General features: G+C 50.4%; 1 protein-coding gene across 1 annotated transcript in view; it reads left to right on the forward strand.

Moving 5' to 3' along the window:
* The window catches only part of LOC119967972 (sodium/potassium-transporting ATPase subunit alpha-2-like), a 190436-nt gene that overhangs the window by 81880 nt on the left and 87015 nt on the right, over positions 1–21541 (forward strand). The window contains 7 exon segments of the mRNA XM_038801073.1: positions 2118–2321; positions 6639–6752; positions 14365–14499; positions 17518–17635; positions 18508–18641; positions 18643–18682; positions 18685–18776. Of these exon segments, the coding sequence (XP_038657001.1) occupies positions 2118–2321; positions 6639–6752; positions 14365–14499; positions 17518–17635; positions 18508–18641; positions 18643–18682; positions 18685–18776 (837 nt within the window).

A 21541-nucleotide genomic window follows, 5' to 3' on the forward strand; every position in this document is an offset into this window, starting at 1 on the left:
CAGGGCTCCACACTACCCTGGATCTGCTTCCAGGGCTCCGCGCAAACTCTCGATTGGCTGGGGTTCACGTCCTCCTGCGCGATTGGCCCCTGAGTCGGTCATGTGGGCCATTGACGGCTGGTTCGTGATACGGAGCACGGGTTCAATTCCTATACTGGCTGAGGTTATTAATAAAGGCCCCGTCTTCTCAACCTTGCCCCTCGTCTGAGGTGTGGTGGCCCTCGGGTTAAATCACCACCAGTCAGCTCTTTCGCAAAGGGAGGAGCGTCTTACGGTCCTCTGGGACTGTGGCGACATTTACATTTATTTTACATTTACCACACTACCCATTGTCCCTTGATATTCAATGGCATTACCACATTAGTTAGATGTTGGTTCAGCCGGGTATTGTGTACAGTTCTGGAATCCACATTACATGAGGGATGTGATAGCCCTGGAAAGGGAGCAGAGGAGATTTACCTGGATGTTGGCTGGACTGGAAAAGTTTAGTTATGAAGAGAGATTGGATAGATTTGGATTGTTTTCCTTGGAGCAGAGGAGACTGAGGGGGGACATGATTGAGATGTAGAAAATTATGTGGGGCACAGATAGAGTAGAGAGTAAAAAAATGTTCCCCTTGGTGGAGGGGTCAATGACCAGGGGGCATAGATTTAAGGTAAGGGGCAGGAGGTTTAGATGGGGGGGGGGGGTGTGAAGAAAAACCTTTTTACCCAGAGGGTGGTGGGAGTCTGGAACTTGCTGCCTGAAAGGAGGCAGAGACCCTCACAACATTTAAGAAGTACGTAGATGTGCAACTGCAACGCCAGAGTATACAGGCTATGGACCAAGTGCTAGAAAATGGGATTAGAATGGTTAGGTGGTTGTTTTTGACCAGTGCAGATACGATGTGCCGAAGGGCCTTTTCTGTGCTTGTATGATTCTATGACTCTACGACCATCGCTGAATCCCCCACTTTCAACATCCAGGGGGTTACCATTGACCAGAAACTAAACTGGACTAGCTGTATAAATACTGTGGCTTTCACAGCAGGTCAGAGGCTGGGAATCCTGCAGCAGGTAATTCACTTCCTGCGTCCACAAAGCCTGTCCACCATCTACAAAGCACAAGTCAGGTGTAACGGAATACTCTCCACTTGCCTGGACGAATGCAGCTCCAACAACACTCAAGAAGCTTTGATTAGCACCGTATCCATAATCATTCAGCCTCTCCACCAGCCACACACAATAAATATCAATCAATCAAACAATTTGGGCAGCACGGTAGCATTGTGGATAGCACAATCGCTTCACAGCTCCAGGGTCCCAGGTTCGATTCTGGCTTGGGTCACTGTCTGTGCGGAGTCTACACATCCTCCCCGTGTGTGCGTGGGTTTCCTCCCACAGTCCAAAGATGTGCAGGTTAGGTGGATTGGCCATGATAAATTTCCCTTAGTGTCCAAAATTGCCCTTAGTGTTGGGTGGGGTTACTGGGTTATGGGGATAGGGTGGGGGTGTTAACCTTGGGTAGGGTGCTCTTTCCAAGAGCCGGTGCAGATTCGATGGGCCGAATGGCCTCCTTCTGCACTGTAAATTCTATGTAAAGTAGCAACCGTGTGTACTGTCTCAAGATGCGCTACATGGACTCACTAAGACTCCTTCGACAGCACCTTCCAAACCCACAACCAATACCATCCAGAAGGACAAGAGCAGCAGGTATCTACACCACATTGTCTGCAGCGGTTCAAGATGGAAGCTCACCACCACCTTCTCAAGGGGCAATGGCGGAGGGCAATAAATGCTGGCCTAGCCAGCAATGCCCATATCCTATCTCACTAACCTTCTCTCCCGTGCCCTCTGTCTCTACCTACAGTCCCTCTTTCTGTGTCTCCCTCATTCTCCCTCCCTTTCCCTTGTGCTCATTCTTTCTCTCTACCCAATCCTCCCTCCCTTTGTCTCTCTCTCTCACTCTCCTAAACTCCCTTCTGCGCAAGACTCCCTCACTATCCTCCATGCTCACTCTCTCACACTCCCCTGACCCCTTTATCTCTCATGTACACACGCACACTCTCTCTCTTTACGTCTCCCTTTCTCTCTGACAGGCTCTACCTCGATCTCACAAATCTCTCTCTCTTCCCCCAGGGTCTGACATCTGCCCGTGCAGCTGAGGTTCTGGCTCTGGAGGGGCCCAACGCACTGACCCCACCTCCAACCACTCCAGAATGGGTCAAATTCTGCCGCCAATTATTTGGCGGATTCTCAATTTTGCTGTGGATTGGGGCTCTTCTCTGCTTCCTTGCCTACAGTATCCAGGCAGTAATGGAGGAAGAACCATCGAATGATAATGTGAGTCCATGCGAGTGCGATAATATTTACAGGGGGGCTTTCATGTCATGATCACTATTTGATAAATGTTCACACACAATTAGTCCACCTTCTCGCAAAGGTAGGGGAGTCTCAAGCTACAGGGCATAGGTTTAAGGTGAGAGGGGAGAGATCCAAATGGATCCAAAGGGGCAGTTTTTCCACACAGAGGGGCAGCAGGGTAGCATGGTGGTTAGCATAAATGCTTCACAGCTCCAGGGTCCCAGGTTCGATTCCCGGCTGGGTCACTGTCTGTGTGGAGTCTGCACGTCCTCCCCCTGTGTGCGTGGGTTTCCTCCGGGTGCTCCGGTTTCTTCCCACAGTCCAAAGATGTGCGGGTTAGGTGGATTGGCCATGCTAAATTGCCCGTAGTGTCCTAATAAATGTAAGGTTAAGGGGGGGGTTGTTGGGTTACGGGTATAGGGTGGATACGTGGGTTTGAGTAGGGTGATCATGGCTCGGCACAACATTGAGGGTCGAAGGGCCTGTTCTGTGCTGTACTGTTCTATGTTCTATGTTCTACATACAGGGTGGTGAGTGTCTGGAACTGAGGCAGGTACAAATTTGGTCTTTTAAACAGCATTTTGACATATGGGTAAAGAAGGGTGTCGAGGGATATGGGCCACATGCGGGTAATTGGGATTAGCTTAGTGGTAAAAACTGGGCGGCATGGACAGATTGGGCCGAAGGGCCTGTTCCATGCTGTAAACTTCGATGACTCTAATTAAATCTCGCTCATTACTCATCACAAAATCAAATATTGCTTGTTCCCTTGTTGAATCCAGGACGTATTGATGTGGGAAATTATCCCTGACACTCCAGAAATTTACTTCCTTTCCGACAGATGCACCGACTCTTGGAAAGAGCACCCCACTTAAGCCCACACATCCCCTTAACCCAGTAACCCCACCTAACCCAAGGGCAATTTATCATGGCCAATCCACCTAACCTGCACATCTTTGGACTGTGGGAGGAAACCGGAGCACCCGGAGGAAACCCACGCAGACACGGGGAGAACATGCAGACTCCACACAGACAGTGACCCAGCCGGGAATCAAACCTGGGACCCTGGAGCTGTGAAGCAACTGTGCTAACCATTGTGCTACCGTGCCATCCATACGTGGTCTCGTACGACCCGTCTCATACGACGCACCTACTTGTGTCTTACCCTCACAACCCAAAGATGTGCAGGGTAGGTGGATTGTCCACACTAAATTGCCCCTAAATTGAAAAAAAAATGAATTGGACGCTTGAAATTTATAAAAAGAAAAGAAATAGGACTTTGCCTTTGCAGCACACTTGCCACATTTCTCCATTTATACAATCTGCCACTTCTGAGCTGCTTAGGGAGTCTTTACACGACACCTATTACAGTTTTAGATCCTCGGTTCCATCCACATGGTCTCCAATGAATGCTTTCCCCTCATTATATTATATCCTCCCTCACCAATGAATTGAATCTGTTTCCAATCAGTAACCCTATTCTCCAGCACCTCCCTGCCATTTACCCTGTCCATTCTGTAAACCTTATAACCTGGTATATTAAGTTCCCAGTCCTGACCATCTGGTAGCCATGCCTCAGTAACGGCTATTATAATCTCCAATTTGACTTTGTGCCTGCAGCTAGTTAATGTATTTTTGACATTCTGTACAGTTAAATATAGAACTCTTACGTGGGCCGTACACTCTAACCTGTCCCTCCGCATTGATACTTTATTCACCTGTTTATTATTTCTCTCTGCTGGTTTAATCAATATACTTCTGATAGCTTGCCATTACCCGCCGTAACTGAGGTAGGATTCCTGACTCTTTCTATACTCTCTCTCTCTGACTTATTTTTGAAACTGTATTTACTTCCCCCGAGGCCTCCCCCCAATTACTAGATTAAAGTCCTTGAGACCACCCTATTTACCTTTCCACGAGGACAATGATCCCAGACCGTTCCAGCAAAATGGAACCCCTCCTTCCTACGCCAACCAATTTAGAGGGAGATCCCGGAAGTCTGTTAATGTTCACAGGGGGTCCCAGATCTGTGTTAATATTTCCATGGGGGCTCCAGAGGGTGTTAGTATTTAGAGTCGATCGCAGGGGCGGTGTTAATATTTATAGGGGGGCTCCGGGACAGAGTTCATATTTACAGGGGGCTCCGGCAGAGTGTTCATATTTACAGGGGGTCTCAGGGAGTGTGTTAATATTTACAGGGGGTCTCAGGGAGTGTGTTAATATTTACAGGGGGACTCTGAGAGTGTTAATATTTACAGGGGGTCTCAGGGAGTGTGTTAATATTTACAGGGGGTCTCTGGGAGTGTGTTAATATTTACAGGGGGTCTCTGGGAGTGTGTTAATATTTACAGGGGGTCTCAGGGAGTGTGTTAATATTTACAGGGGGCTCTCGGAGAGTGTTAATATTTGCAGGGTGTCTCCGGGAGAGTGTTAATATTTACAGGGGGTCTCAGGGAGAGTGTTAATATTTACAGGGGGTCTCTGGGAGTGTGTTAATATTTACAGGGGGTCTCTGGGAGAGTGTTAATATTTACAGGGGGTCTCCGGAGAGTGTTAATATTTACAGGGGGTCTCTGGGAGAGTGTTAATATTTACAGGGGGTCTCCGGAGAGTGTTAATATTCACAGGGGGTCTCTGGGAGTGTGTTAATATTTACAGGGGGTCTCTGGGAGAGTGTTAATATTTACAGGGGGTCTCTGGGAGTGGGTTAATATTTACAGGGGGACTCTGAGAGTGTTAATATTTACAGGGGGTCTCCGGAGAGTGTTAATATTTACAGGGGGTCTCCGGAGAGTGTTAATATTTACAGGGGGTCTCTGGGAGTGGGTTAATATTTACAGGGGGTCTCTGGGAGTGGGTTAATATTTACAGGGGGACTCTGGGAGTGGGTTAATATTTACAGGGGGTCTCTGGGAGTGGGTTAATATTTACAGGGGGTCTCTGGGAGTGGGTTAATATTTACAGGGGGACTCTGAGAGTGTTAATATTTACAGGGGGTCTCTGGGAGTGGGTTAATATTTACAGGGGGTCTCTGGGAGTGGGTTAATATTTACAGGGGGTCTCTGGGAGTGGGTTAATATTTACAGGGGGACTCTGAGAGTGTTAATATTTACAGGGTGTGGTAGTCACCACTGTTGTATTATATTGTATATATGGGTTTTACGGTAAGGCCCCTGTACTACAGGTACGGGGGTAGATCCCTGCCTGCTGGCTCCCCCCCAGTAGGCGGAGTATAAATGTGTGTGTGCTCCGAACAACAGCCATTTTGTCAGCTGCTGTAGGAGGCCACACATCTCTGTGTAATAAAGCCTCGATTACATTTTACTCTCGTCTCGTCGTAATTGATAGTGCATCACAGGGGGGCTCTGGGAGTGTGTTAATATTTACAGGGGGTCTCCAGGAGAGTGTTAATATTTATAGGGGATCTCTAGGAGTGTGTTAATATTTACAGGGGGTCTCCGGGAGAGTGTTAATATTTATAGGGGATCTCTAGGAGTGTGTTAATATTTACAGGGGGTCTCTGGGAGAGTGTTAATATTTACAGGGGGTCTCTGGGAGAGTGTTAATATTTACAGGGGGGCTCTGGGAGTGTGTTAATATTTACAGGGGGTCTCTGGGAGAGTGTTAATATTTACAGGGGGTCTCCGGGAGAGTGTTAATATTTATAGGGGATCTCTAGGAGTGTGTTAATATTTACAGGGGGTCTCCGGGAGAGTGTTAATATTTATAGGGGATCTCTAGGAGTGTGTTAATATTTACAGGGGGTCTCTGGGAGAGTGTTAATATTTACAGGCGGTCTCTGGGAGAGTGTTAACATTTACAGGGGGGCTCTGGGAGTGTGTTAATATTTACAGGGGGGCTCTGGGAGTGTGTTAATATTTACAGGGGGCTCTGGGAGAGTGTTAATATTTACAGGGGGCTCTGGGAGTGTGTTAATATTTATAGGGGGGCTCTGGGAGTGTGTTAATGTTTACAGGGGGCTCTGGGAGTGTGTTAATATTTATAGGGGGTCTCTGGGAGAGTGTTAATATTTATAGGGGGTCTCTAGGAGTGTGTTAATATTTACAGGGGGTCTCCGGGAGAGTGTTAATATTTACAGGGGGTCTCCGGGAGAGTGTTAATATTTACAGGGGGGTCTCCGGGAGAGTGTTAATATTTACAGGGGGTCTCCGGGAGAGTGTTAATATTTACAGGGGGTCTCCGGGAGAGTGTTAATATTTACAGGGGGTCTCTGAGAGAGTGTTGATATTGATTAAACTTTGCGGCCTTTTCTCTCTGCCCTCTGTCTGGATGCAGTTATACCTCGGTATCGTTCTGGCTGCTGTCGTGATGATCACTGGCTGCTTTTCTTATTACCAAGAAGCAAAGAGCTCCCGGATTATGGATTCGTTTAAGAGTATGGTCCCCCAGGTAGGTGCTTGGAGATGAGGAAAGGTGGTGACTCGGCGACTGAGGGTGCAGCAGTAGTGAGGGAGGAAGGGCTCTGTTATGGAGAGAGAGAGCATGGTTTTCAGTGAAGGGACCTCGGGGAAGGGGAGGGGTCCAGATGGAGGTGTTGATGATGGAGAGGGGCTCAGGGAAGGGACATTGGTTCACTGACGAGATGTGGAGGGTATTGGAGAGGAGGAGGCGATTATGTGAGGGGAATAGGGAGAGAAAGTGGGTTGAGTGAAGGAGAGAGTTACACTGAAGGAGAGTGGAGGTGAAGGTGAGTGAGGGGTTTCACTGATGGGGGCAGCGGGTGACGAGGTGAAGGGCACAGGAACACGCCGATCCGGAAGCGCTCCTCTCAGATTCCCACTCTCGTCTCCATATATTAACCTCACCATAACCCTCCCTCCTCTCTCGAACCCCTCTCACCCCACCCTCTCTCTACCACTTTCTCCTCCCTTTATCCCCTCCCCCTCTTCCCTCCCTCTCCCTCCATGCCACTCTCCTCTTCCACGCATCCCCTCTCCCCTATCTCTCTGCCCCATCATTCTCTCTACCTCTCGTCCCTCTCTCTCTCTTCCCCTCTTTCTTCTCCCCCCCCCCCCCCCACCCCCTTTCTCTCTCTCTGTTTCTCCTCATAAAACACAATCATAGAATCCCTACAGTGCAGAGGAGGCCGTTTGGCCCATCCGTCAGCATCAGCCTTCTAAAGGAGTACCCGCCACCTAGGCCCACGCCCCCTTTCCTCGTAACCCCACCTAGGGGCAATTGGTCATGGTCAACCAACCTAACCTACATATCTTAATACTGTTTGACTAACTGGAGGCCGGTGTCCAGCGACATACCACAGGGATCAGTGATGTGTCCCTTTTTGTTTTCCATTTATATATAAATGACATAGACGAGAACATGGGGTAATAATCAGTAAGTTTGCAGAGGACACCAAGATTGGCAGGGTGATTAAGAATGAAGAAGAGGGTGGTAGGTTACAGGAAGATGTAGATGGATTGGTCAGATGGGCAGAGCAGTGGCAGATGGTATTTCCCCCTGATAATTGCAAGGTGTTGCACTTTGGAAGAAGAAACAGGACAAGGGAGGATGTAACCAAAAAAAAAAGACTGTGTGGTGCGTTGGTGAGGTAAGCTTGTCTTTCCTTTTCCCCTCTCTCTCCACCCTTCTACCACCTCTAACCTGCGGGGAGTGTGAAAATCAGGTAAGCTTTTTTTTTTCTCTCTGTAATTGTCAAGTGGATAAATGGAAGGGATGGCAGGGAAGGCAGTGCAATGTTCCTCCTGCAGGATGTTTGAGGTGAGGGACACCGTCAGTGTCCCTGCTGAGTTCACCCGCGGGAAGTGCACCCATCTCCAGCTCCTCAAAGACTGTGTTAGGGAACTGGAGCTGGAGCTGGATGAACTGAGGATCATTCTGGAGGCAGAGTCGGTTCTAGATAGAAGCTACAGGGATGTAATTACTCCTACGAATGAAGGAGCTGGATGCCGTTTCAAAGGAGGGGGAAGAAGCAGTCAGTGCAGGGATCCCCTGCGGTTGTTCCCCTCAATAACAGGAATACCGGGGGGTGGGGGGGGGGGGAGTGACCTACCAGAGGTAAGCCATGGTGACCATGTCTCTGGCACTGAGTCTGTCCCTGTGGCTCAGAAGGGATGGGGGGAGAATAGGAGAGCATTAGTTATTGGAGACTCTATAGTTAGAGGTACAGATAGACGGTTCTGTGGCAACAATAGAGGCTCACGGTTGGTATGTTGCCTCCCGTGTGCCAAGGTCCGTGTCATCTCTGATCGTGTTTTCAGGATCCTTGAGGGGGAGCAGCCACAAGTCGTGGTACACATAGGTACCAACGATACAGGTAGGAAAAGGGACGGGGATGTAAAACAGGAATTCAGGGAGCTAGGATGGAAGCTGAGAGCCAGGACAGACCGTGTTGTCATCTCTGGTTTGCTGCCAGTGCCAAGTGCTAGCGAGGTGAGGAACAGGGAGAGAGTGCAGTTAAACATGTGGCCACAGGGATTGTGTGGGAGGGAGGGTTTCAGTTACTTGGGATAATTGGAGCACACTCTGGAGAAGGTGGGACCTGTACAAACAGGACGGTTTGCACCTGAACCAGAGGGGCACCAATATCCTGGGAGGGAAATTTGCTACAGCTCTTCGGGGGGGTTTAAACTAATTTAGCAGGGGTTGGGAAATTGATTTGTAGTCCAGGAGATAGCATTCCTGGAGTTCAGAAAGTTGAGGGTAGTGCAGGACTGAGGAAGGTACCAAGGTCGCAAGAATGGACCTGCTGGCGTGAAGTTGGTTTGAAGTGTGTCTACTTTTCAATGCGAGGAGCATCAGGAATAAGGTGAGCTTGAAACATGGATTGGTACCTGGGAATACAATGTTGTGGTCATTACGGAGACGTGGATAGGGCAGATATGGTTGTTGGAGGTTCCGGGCTTTCGATGTTTCAGTAAGATTAGGGAAGTAGCATTGTTAATCAAGGATAGTATAATGGCTGCAGAAAGGCAGTTTGAGGAGGATCTGTCTACTGAGGTGGTGTGGGCTGAAGTTAGAAATAGGAAAGGAGCGGTCACTTTGTTCAGAGTTTTCTATAGGCCCCCAAACAGTAACAGAGATGTGGAGGAAAAATTGCAATGCAGATTTTGGATAGGTACGGTAGTCACAGGTGTCATGGGTGACTTAAACTTTCCAAATATTGATTGGAACCACTATAATTCGAATAGTTTGGATGGGGCTGTTTTTCTCCAGTGTGTGCAGGAGGGTTTCCTCACACAATATGTGGCTAGACCGACAAGAGGTGGGGCCACATTGGATTTAGTACTGGGTAATGAACCGGGCCAAGTGTTAGATTTGGTTGTGGGAGAGCACTTTGGAGATAGTGACCACAATTCGGTGACTTTCACTATAACAATGGAGAGGGATAGGAACATACGGCAGGGCAAGGTTTATAACTGGGGGAAGGGTAATTACGATGCGATTAGGCAAGAATTGGGGAACATAAGATGGAAACATGAACTGTCAGGGATAGACACAATTGAGATGTAGAGCTTGTTCAAGGAGCAAATACTGCGTGTCCTTGATATGTATGTCCCTGTCAGGCAGGGAGGAAATGGTCGAGTGAAGGAACCATGGTTTACAAAAGAGGTTGAATGGCTTGTCAAGAGGAAGAAGGGGGCTTATGTAAGGATGAGAAAAGAAGGTTCATTTAGGGCACTTGAGGGATACAAGATAGCTAGGAAGGAGCTCAAGAAAGGGCTTAGGAGAGCTAGGAGGGGGCATGAGAAGTCCTTGGCGGGTAGGATCAAGGAAACCCCCAAGGCTTTTTACACTTATGTGAGGAATAAAAGAATGACCAAGGTGAAGTTAGGGCCGGTCAAGGGCAGTAGTGGGAACCTGTGTATGGAGTCTGAAGATATAGGAGAGGCCCGAAATGAATACTTTTCTTCAGTGTTCAAAAAGGAGGTGCCATGTTGTTGAGGATGAGAGTGTGATACAGGCTGGTAGGCTGGAAGAGGTAGATATTCAGAAGGAAGATGTGTTAGAAATTTGAGAAGCCTGAGGATAGATAAGTCCCCTGGGCCTGATGGGATATATCCTAGGATACTTTGGGAGACGAGGGATGAGATTGCTGAGCCTTTGGCTTTGATCTTTATGTCCTCACTGTCTACAGGAATAGTGCCAGAAGACTGGAGAGGGGCAAATGTTGTCCCCTTGTTCAAGAAAGGGAATAGGTATAACCCTGGAAATTATAGGCCAGTTAGTCTCACTTCGGTCATAGGTAAATTATTGGAAAGGGTACTGAGGGATAGGATTTATGATCATTTGGAAAGATACAGCTTAATCCAGAATAGTCAGCACGGATTTGTGAGGGGTAAGTCTTGCCTCACAAGTTTGATTGTATTCTTTGAGGAGATAACTAAGTACATAGATGAAGGTAGAGCAGTTGATGGCGTATACATGGATTTAGTAAGGTGTTTGATAAGGTGCCGCATGGTTGGCTCATGCAGAAAGTAAGGAGGCATGGCATAGAGGGAAATTTGGCCGATTGGATCAATAACTGGCTATCACATAGAAGACAGAGGGTGGTGGTAGATGGTAAATTTTCATCCTGGAGCCCAGTCACCAGCGGAGTACCACAGGGATCAGTGCTGGGTCCTCTGCTATTTGTGATTTTTATCAATGACTTGGATGATGGAGTTGAAGGTTGGGTTAGTAAATTTGCTGATGACACCAAGATTGGTGGAGTAGTGGATAATGTGGAGGGTTGTTGTAGGCTGCAAAGAGACATTGATAGGATGCAGAGCTGGGCTGAAAAGTGGCAGATGGAGTTTAACCCTGATAAGTGTGGGGTGATTCAATTTGGTAGGACAAATTTGAATGCGGATTACAGGGTTAACGGTAGGGTTCTGAAGAATGTGGAGGAGCAGAGAGATCTCGGAGTTCATGTCCATAGATCTTTGAAAGTTGCCACCCAAGTGGATAGAGCTGTGAAGAAAGCCTGTAGTGTGTTAGCATTTATTAACACGGGGATTGAGTTTAAAAGCCGTGAAGTTAAGCTGCAACTGTACAAGACCTTGGTTAGACCACATTTAAAGTATTGTGTGCAGTTCTAGTCACCTCACTATAGGAAGGATGTGAAATCATTGGAAAGGATGTAAAGGAAATTTACCAGGATGCTGCCTGGATTGGAGGGTAGGTCTTATGAGGAAAGGTTGAAGGAGCTAGGGCTTTTCTCATTGGAGCGAAGGAGGATGAGAGGTGACTTAATTGAGGTGTATATGATGATGAGAGGGATAGATAGAGTGGACTTTCAGAGACTTTTCCTCAGGTCGATGTAGTTGTTTCAAGGGGGCATAACTATAAGGTTCATGGTGGGAGATATAGGAGGGATGTCAGAGAGTGGTTCGGGCATTGAACGCACTCCCAACTATGGTAGTGGAGTCAGACACTTTAGGAACTTTCAAGCGGTTATTGGATATGGAGTGCACTAGAATGATTGGGAATAGGTTGATTTGATCTTCGTTTCAGACTAGTTTGGCACAACATCGTGGGCCGAAGTGCCTGTCCTGTGCTGTACAGTTCTATGTTCTATGTGATGAATGGCAGGACACTAGGAAGCTCTGAGAAACAGAGGGATCCTGGGGTGCTTGTTTACAGATCCCTGAAGGTGGCAAAACAGGTGAATCGGGTAGTTAAGAAGGAATGTGGGTCACTTGCCTTCGTCAGTCATGGCATAGAATATAGGAACAAGGACATTATAATGGAGCTGTACAGAACATTGGTTAGGCCACAGTTGGAGTACTGTGTTATGGGCCAGGGTTTAGAGAACCCCAAAGTGAATCATGGAGTTCACCTGACCCACAACGTTTAATAGGCTGTGGTTTGGGGAGCACACGGGCCTACATTACAGGTGCGATGCACCAGAGATCTACAGTACTTTTAAATTAAAACAATGTTTATTTATGAAACCAGTTAACACTTTATAAACCCACAGTAAACATCTTAACAACTATCAACACCAATCCTCCCCACAGATACAATATTCTATCAGTAACCCTTAATCTTTCCTTGCTACATCCATAAGACCAAATACCCTTTTTAACACCGAGATCAGGTTTAAATTCACTACTGAGAGCAGTTACATAGAACAGTACAGCACAGAACAGGCCCTTCAGCCCTCAATGTTGTGCCGAGCCATGATCACCCTACTCAAACCCACGTATCCACCCTATACCCATAACCCAACAACCCCCCCCTTAACCTTACTTTTATTAGGACACTACGGGCAATTTAGCATGGCCAATCCACCTAACCCGCACATCTTTGGACTGTGGGAGGAAACCGGAGCACCCGGAGGAAACCCACGCACACAGGGGGAGGACGTGCAGACTCCACACAGACAGTGACCCAGCCGGGAATCGAACCTGGGACCCTGGAGCTGTGAAGCATTTATGCTAACCACCATGCTACCCTGCTGCCCCAAGAAAATTATCACTGTTAAATTAGCAAGTGATCTGAAGACATTCTTTTCATACAGAAATAAATCAGAATCACACCTTGTCTTGCTGGAGGCAGCTCCAAGTCTAAAACGAAACGAAATCACACCCTGTAGCTGCCAGCCCAAAGTGAAAGTAAAAGCAGACAGACAGCCCAGCTCCACCCACACTCTGACATCACTGCAGCTACTTGATAAACACCCATTTCGTAAAAGTACATCCGCTACAGCTATTTTTATAAACACCCATTTCTTAAACACCCATTTCTTAAAGGTACTCTCACATGACAGCGTGCAGTTCTGGTCACCTCACTATAGGAAAGAGGTGAATTGACTGGAGGGGGTGCAGTGAAGATTCGCCAGGATGTTGCCTGTGATGGAGCGCCTGAGCTATAAGGAGAGACTGGATAGGCTGGGATTAATTTCATTGCAGCAGAGAAGTTTGAGGGGGGGTATGATTGAGGGGTTTGCAACGGGTAAATAGGAAGCAGCTATTCCCCTTGGTTGAGGGGTCAGTCACAAAGGGGCATAGATTTAGGTGAGGGGCAGGTGATTCCAAGGGGATTTGGGAAAAACAAGTTTTGCTCAGAGGGTGATGAGAATTGGAGAATCCAGAATGCACGGCCTGAGAAGGTAGTGGAGGCTGGAAACCTCACAACCTGGGCAGCACGGTAGCACAGTGGTTAACACAGTTGCTTCACAGATCCAGGGTCCCAGGTTTGATTCCCCGCTGGGTCACTATCTGTGTGGAGTCTGCACGTTCTCCCCATGTTTGCGTGGGTTTCCTTCGGGTGCTGTGGTTTCCTCCCACAGTCCAAAGACGTGCAGGTTAGCTGGATTGGCCATGATAAATTGCCCTTCGAGTCCAGAAAGGTCAGGTGGGGGTGGGTTACGGGGATAGTGTGGAGCTGTGGGCTTAAGAAGGGAGCTCTTTCCAAGGGCCGGTGCACTCGATGGGTCGAATGGCCTCCTTCTGCACTGTAAATTCTATGATATGATATGATAACCTTTAAAAGGCACTTTGATGAGCACGTGAAACACACAAGAAACTATCAAGGATATGGGATACGCACTGGTAAATGGATTAGTGCGAGATTAGGGCCAGTTATTGTCAGTGCAGACTCAGTAGGACGAAGGGTCTTTTCTGCACCATGCGATATGACTATATGACTCTCTCACATATCTCTCTCTCTCTCCCTTAACTCTTTCCCCACCTCTGTCGCTCCCAATTTCTCTACTCCCCAACAAAATTCTCTCCCCCTCCGTCTTTCACCTATCACTCTCTCCCCATCTCTCTCTCTCTTCCCTATCTCTCTCTCTCCCCTATCTCTCTCTCCCCACCTCTCTCTCTCCCCATCTCTCTCTCCCCCCTATCTCTCTCTCCCCCATCTCTCTCTCTCCCCCCCATCTCTCTCTCACTATCTCTCTCTCCCTCCTCTCCCTCCCGTATTTCTCTCTCCTATCTTTCTCACTTTCTCTATCCTTATTCTCTCTCTCAACCCTATTTGTCTCTCTATTGACCCCACCCCCCATCTCTCTCTCTCTCTTTCCCCTATCTCTCTACCTGCATCCTGTCCACAGCAAGCCCTGGTGATTCGCGAAGGAGAGAAATTTCAAATTAATGCCGAGCAAGTTGTGACTGGGGACCTGGTGGAGGTGAAAGGTGGAGACCGCATTCCTGCTGACCTCCGCATCATCTCATCCCATGGCTGCAAGGTGAGACAGAAAGAGTGACAGTACCAGAGAGAGCACCAGAGAGAGCGCCAGAAGGGTGGGGAGGGCGGGGGAGATGGGGAGGTCGGGGGAGATGGAGGGAGGGGGAGATTGGAGATGGGGGGAGGGCGGGGGAGATGGGTGGTCGAGGGAGATGTGGAGGGTGGGAGGAGAAGAGGGAGGACGGGGAGAAGGGGGAGAAGGGGGAGGGGGTGGGTGGGGGGGACGGCAGGGGAGATGTGGAGGGCGGGGGACAGAGGGGCGGTCGGGGGAGAGGGGGAGGGCGGGTGAAATGGCGGAGGGCAGGGAAGATGGGGAGGGCAGGGGGAGACGGAGGGAGGGCGGGGGAGATGGGTGGGCGGGAGAGGGCGGGGCAGACGGAGGGAGGGCGGGGGAGACGGAGGGAGGGTGGGGGAGATGGGGTGGGCGGGAGAGGGCGGGGGGAGACGGAGGGAGGGCGGGGGGAGACGGAGGGAGGGCGGGGGAGATGGAGGGAGGGTGGGAGGAGACGGCAAGGGCGGGGGGAGGGCGGGGGACACGGAGGGTGGGCGGGGGAGATGGAGGGAGGGCGGGGGAGATGGAGGGAGGGTGGGAGGAGACGGCAAGGGCGCGGGGAGACGGGGGGAGGGCGGGGGAGACATAGGGAGGGCGGGGGAGATGGGGTGGGCGGAGAGGGCGGGGGCAGACGGAGGGAGGGCGGGGGGGGAGACGGAGGGAGGGCGGGGGAGATGGGGTGGACGGGAGAGGGCGGGGGCAGACGGAGGGAGGGCGGGGGGAGAAGGAGGGAGGGTGGGGGAGAAGTGGTGGGCGGGAGAGGGCGGGGGCAGATGGAGGGAGGGCGGGGGGAGACGGAGGGAGGGCGGGGGAGATGGGGTGGGCGGGAGAGGGCGCGGTCAGACGGAGGGAGGGCGGGGAGACGGAGGGAGGGCGGGGGAGATGGGGTGGGCGGGAGAGGGCGGGGTCAGACGGAGGGAGGGCGGGGAGACGGAGGGAGGGCGGGGGAGATGGGGTGGGTGGGAGAGGGCGGGGCAGACGGAGGGAGGGCGGGGGGAGACGGAGGGGAGGGGCGGGGGAGATGGAGAGGGCGGGGGAGACGGAGGGAGGGCCCGGGGAGACGGGGGAGGGCGGTGGAGACGGGGGGAGGGCGGGGGAGACGGAGGGAGAGTGATGGACAGAGGGAGAGAAGCAATGTGCGGTATTCTCCGGTCTCCCTGTTGTTCGCTGGCTGCGAGATTCTCTCTTCCTGCCAATTGTCACTGTGATTTCTCATTGAAACCACCCCAAGCTGCCAGCAGGAAAAGTGAATCGCAATGACTGGAGAATTCTCAGCAATACAAGTGAGACACTGAGAGAGACTGACGCCATGACAGACAGAGACATCTTTTTTATATTTCGTGATTATTCATCCACATTCGTTTTAAATGTGATTTTTAATCTGGAACTGCAATTCGAGAAAACCCTTATAAATATTAACACATTCTCATAGACCTCATTGTAAAGATTAACACACTCCTGGAGAACCCCTGTAAATATTAACATTCTCCCCGAGACCCCCTGTAAATATTAACACTCTCCCAGAGCCCCCTGTAAATATTAACACTCTCCCAGAGCCCCCTGTAAATATTAACATTCTCCCAGAGACCCCCTGTAAATATTAACACACTCCCGGAGTCCCCTGTAAATATTAACACTTTCCCAGAGCCCCCTGTAAATATTAACACTCTCCCAGAGCCCCCTGTAAATATTAACACTCTCCCAGAGCCCCCTGTAAATATTAACACACTCCCAGAGACCCCCTGTAAATATTAACACTCTCCCGGAGACCCCCTGTAAATATTAACACTCTCCCAGAGCCCCCTGTAAATATTAACACTCCCAGAGACCCCCTGTAAATATTAACACACTCCCAGAGACCCCTGTAAATATTAACACACTCCCAGAGACCCCCTGTAAATACTAACATTCTCCCACGACCCCCTGTAAATATTAACACACTCCCAGAGACCCCCTGTAAATACTAACATTCTCCCACGACCCCCTGTAAATATTAACACACTCCCAGAGACCCCCTGTAAATATTAACACACTCCCAGAGACCCCCTGTAAATATTAACACACTCCCGGAGACACCCTGTAAATATTAACACACTCCCGGAGACCCCCTGTAACTATTAACACACTCCCAGAGACCCCCTGTAAATATTAACACACTCCCAGAGCCCCCTGTAAATACGATCACCCTCACAGAGACCCCCTGTAAATATTAACACTCTCCCAGAGCCCCCTGTAAATACGATCACCCTCACAGAGACCCCCTGTTAATATTCACACTCTCCCAGAGACCCCCTGTAAATATTAACACACTCCCAGAGACCCCCTGTAAATACTAACACACTCCCTGAGCCCCCTGTAAATACGAACACACTCCCTGAGCCCCCTGTAAATACGAACACTCTCCCAGAGACCCCCTGTAAATATTAACACACTCCCGGATCCCCTGTAAATATTAACACTGTCCCGGAGCCCCCCTGTAAATATTAACTCTCTCCCGGAGACCCCTGTAAATATTAACACTCTCCCGAGACCCCCTGTAAATATTAACACACTCCCGGAGACCCCCTGTAAGTATTAACACTGTCCCGGAGCCCCCCTGTAAATACTAACACTCTCCCAGAAACCCCCTGTAAATATTAACACACTCCTGGAGTCCCCCTGTAAATATTAACACACTCCCAGAGCCCCCTGTAAATACTAACACTCTCCCAGAGACCCCCTGTAAATACTAACACTCTCCCAGAGACCCCCTGTAAATACTAACACACTCCCAGAGACACCCTGTAAATATTAACACACTCCCGGAGACCCCCTGTAAATATTCACACTCTCCCAGAGACCCCTGAAAATATTAACACTCTCCCAGAGACCCCCTGTAAATATTAACAATCTCCCGGAGACCCCTGAAAATATTAACACACACCCAGATACCTCCAGTAAATATTAACACATTTGTTGACCCGACAGGTTGATAATTCCTCACTCACGGGAGAGTCGGAGCCACAGACTCGATCTCCAGAATTTACCAACGACAATCCATTGGAGACAAGGAATATTGCATTTTTCTCCACAAATTGTGTGGAAGGTAGTATTATTCTGGATTCATTATCCCCGTGTTGTATCTGTCCTGGGAGTGTTTGATGGGGACAGTGTAGAGGGAGTTTTACTCTGTATCTAACCCCGTGCTGTACCTGTCCTGGGAATGTTTGATGGGGACAGTGTAGAGGGAGCTTTACTCTGTATCTAACCCCGTGCTGTACCTGTCCTGGGAGTGTTTGATGGGGACAGTGTAGAGGGAGCTTTACTCTGTATCTAACCCCGTGCTGTACCTGTCCTGGGAGTGTTTGATGGGGACAGTGTAGAGGGAACTTTACTCTGTGTCTAACCCCGTGCTGTACCTGTCCTGGGAATGTTTGATGGGGACAGTGTAGAGGGAGCTTTACTCTGTATCTAACTCCGTGCTGTACCTGTCCAGGAGTGTTTGATGGGGACAGTGTAGAGGGAGCTTTACCTCTGTATCTAACTCCGTGCTGTACCTGTCCTGGGAGTGTTTGATGGGGACAGTGTAGAGGGAGCTTTACTCTGTATCTAACCCAGTGCTGTAACTGTCCTGGGAGTGTTTGATGGGACAGTGTAGAGGGAGCTTTACTCTGTATCTAACCCCGTGCTGTACCTGTCCTGGGAGTGTTTGATGGGGACAGTGTAGAGGGAGCTTTACTCTGTATCTAACCCCGTGCTGCACCTGTCCTGGGAATGTTTGATGGGGGACAGTGTAGAGGGAGCTTACTCTGTATCTAACCCCGTGCTGTACCTGTCCTGGGAATGTTTGATGGGGACAGTGTAGAGGGAGCTTTACTTTGTATCTAACCCCGTGCTGTACCTGTCCTGGGAGTGTTTGATGGGGACAGTGTAGAAGAAGCTTTACTCTGTATCTAACCCCGTGTTGTGTGTCGACAGGGACTGCCCGTGGATTGGTGATCTTCACAGGGGATCGGACTGTCATGGGCCGTATTGCCACCCTGGCTTCGGGGCTGGAGGTGGGACAGACCCCCATCTCCATGGAGATCGAGCATTTCATCCACATCATCACCGGGGGTGGCGGTGTTCCTCGGTGTCTCCTTTTTCGTCCTGTCGTGATCCTCGGCTACAGCTGGCTCGAGGCGGTCATTTTCCTGATTGGTATCATTGTGGCCAATGTCCCTGAGGGTCTCCTCGCCACCGTCACGGTGAGTCACGCTGATGTGATCAATGCAGGAATTTTAGATCTATTGTACACGTTGAAAATCCCTATCCGAAACGCTTGGTGTGTTTCGGATTTTGGAATTATTCGGATGTTGTAATATACGTGCATTGGGAATTGCACATTGCCCGGGAGCCTTGTAGAATTCCCCACTCGTGGTGTTAAGTCAGCCCTCGATGAAAGGGCAGATTTCGGGCAAAGGATGCTCAACCGGTTTAGTAAGCGTTAAACTCCTGGGTGAGAGTGTGTTTGACTGCTGAAATCATGTTTTAAAAGAGTTTTAGGTCTGATGCTCCTGTGACTCTGGGCAGTCCGCGCATGTCACTCCGATGTCCCTATTGCTTTCAGGCCACCAGACATAACTGCAGGCCAATATTTTCACCTTAGATACCCTGGTTGGCCACTGTGTAGACCCTGTGGCAGGGCCTCCGGACACTGAGGGGAGGTGACCGACACAAGCTCCCACAATATGACCGCCTGGCTGTCGGTATGGCGAACGTCTGGACGAATGACCGAAGGGTGGCCAGCAGGGCTCCTTGCTCCTGCCGCTTAACAGCATGAGGCGAAGCTTTGCCAGTGTCCATGCACGCACCTCAGCAACCTTCACCGGTTCAGGTGTAATTGAAGTTTGAGAGTCGCAATCACCTCATCCACCACTGACTCACGGGCAACGCATTCCTGAGGGCGACAGCATGGGCAATTTGGGTTTGCCAGCACTGCCTGAAGGAGTATCCGGATGCCGTGAGAAGGAGCGCCCAATGCTGGGTCCTAGCGCGAGCGATCAGTGGGATTCCCTGTCCTTCCTGGAAGAGGCCCGAGCAGTAACTTGTGATCGTGACAATAGAAAATGTCGCCATAAACCATACTGATGGCACTTGTATCTGACGCGTAACACTCGGCATCCAGACGTGAACTCGAGGGGGCGCTCCGTACCATCATCCCGTGCATGGCCCAGCACCACCCAATGGCATAGGGGGAAGTATCGCATGTCAAAATTAGAGGCTTAGCCAGAACTGCATGGAGGATAGCTGCCTCTTAACAGCAATCCAGCTTTTTCCTGTGAAGTGCTCCAGCGCCATTCCTGGTCCGTTCCTTAATAATACATGGAGCGGAGCTAGCAGAGTGGCCAGGTTGGCATTGAACTTCCCAGAGTAGTAGACTGAGCATAAAAACGACTAGAGCTCAATGGCGTTCTTCTGGGTGGTCCCTTTTACGGATCTTGTCCTCTGCCGGGTACAGACCAGCCCTGTCCACCCTGTAACCGAGATAGTTCACTGCTATGGTGCGGAACACGCTACTGCTCCTCTTCAGCGGGCATCTCCACAGGAAAACCACCGGAGCACTTCCCTGCAGGTTTCCCGTCATCCATAATGAGAACGTCATCCCCCTAGACGCCATCATCGCAGAGCCAGCAACGATATTCTCCATCATCTGCTGAAAAATCACTGGGGCCGATGAAATCCCGAATGGGAGGTGGGCATACTCCAACAACCCCTGTTGATGGTTGCAAACTTTCTGGACTCCAGCTCATGTCCAGCTTCATGAAACAGCATCCTCCAGCTAATCTGGTATCCAATCCTCTACCTGGGCATCAGTAATGGTTCAGACACAAAGCCCTATTCACTGTGAACTTGAAATCGCCGCATGGGTGGACAGTTTCAGGCTTGATTCCGGCACCACAGGCGCGGCCCATTCCACAAACTGAACCGGGTGTATGATCCCCTTTATAAGTGCCCCTTTATCGTGCCCAGACCCCTGGAACAACTCGGGTACTTACCCACATCATATAGATCAGTGGTGCAGACTTGAATGAGGACAAGCAGGAGCTGAAACAAAACTGAAGTAGCTTTTGAAGACACACAATCAGAGTCTCTGATGGGTTTGACAGGAGTTAGGGGCGGGACTAAGTGCCGACGCCGGCGTAAAAACGGAAGTTTTTACTCCGGGGTCGCGTTGTTCCGGGACCCCATTCTGCAGCCCACGGGGGCTAGCACGGCGCTGGAACAGCCCACGCCACTCGCTGCCGATCCCGGCGTGAACCCGCGCCGCGGGCTCCACACATGCGCAGTTGGGCGGCGCCAACTATGCGTGTGGCCTTCTTCCCCGTGCCAGCCCCGATGCCAAATGGCGCAGGGATCCAGGAGCCGGCGTGGAGGAAACGAGGCCCCCCGACAGAGAGGCCGGCGTGCCGATAGGTGGGCCCCGATCGCGGACCAGGCCAGTACGGAGGCCCCCCACTGGGGTCGGACCCCCCCCCCCCCCCCCAAGCTGCCCCCGGACCCTACAATGCCGAGGTCGCGCCGGCTCAGAGGATGTTAGAACGGCGGGTTTTGGTGATGGCTGCTCGGACCCCATGCAGGCCGGAGAATTGGCACGCAGGCCCCTGCCGGCCCGGGCTGGAGAGTCGCGGGCAAACCCCGACCAGCACCGTGCAGACCACGCCCGGCCCCAGTGGCGGTGATTCTCCGCTCTACGGAGAATCACGTCCCGGCATCGGGGCAGCGTGGCGCAATTTGTGCAGCCCGCCGGCGATTCTCCAACCCGGCCGGAGGTAAGCAGTGTCAAGAGATCTTTCTTTCTTACAGAATATCTCTGTAAAGCAAGTATTCCTCGTGCCATTGGTATTTCAGGTGGATTGAGAGCAGAGATGGTTTATCTCTTGTTAAGTGGGAATAAAGTAGCAGTTAAGGATATTGTATTGGACTGTATTGAGTAGTATTGTTTCAGGGGTACTTGGAAGCTATTTCTGGC

This window comes from Scyliorhinus canicula, chromosome 6 (genome assembly GCF_902713615.1).
Source record: "Scyliorhinus canicula chromosome 6, sScyCan1.1, whole genome shotgun sequence".
Lineage (NCBI taxonomy): Eukaryota > Metazoa > Chordata > Chondrichthyes > Carcharhiniformes > Scyliorhinidae > Scyliorhinus > Scyliorhinus canicula.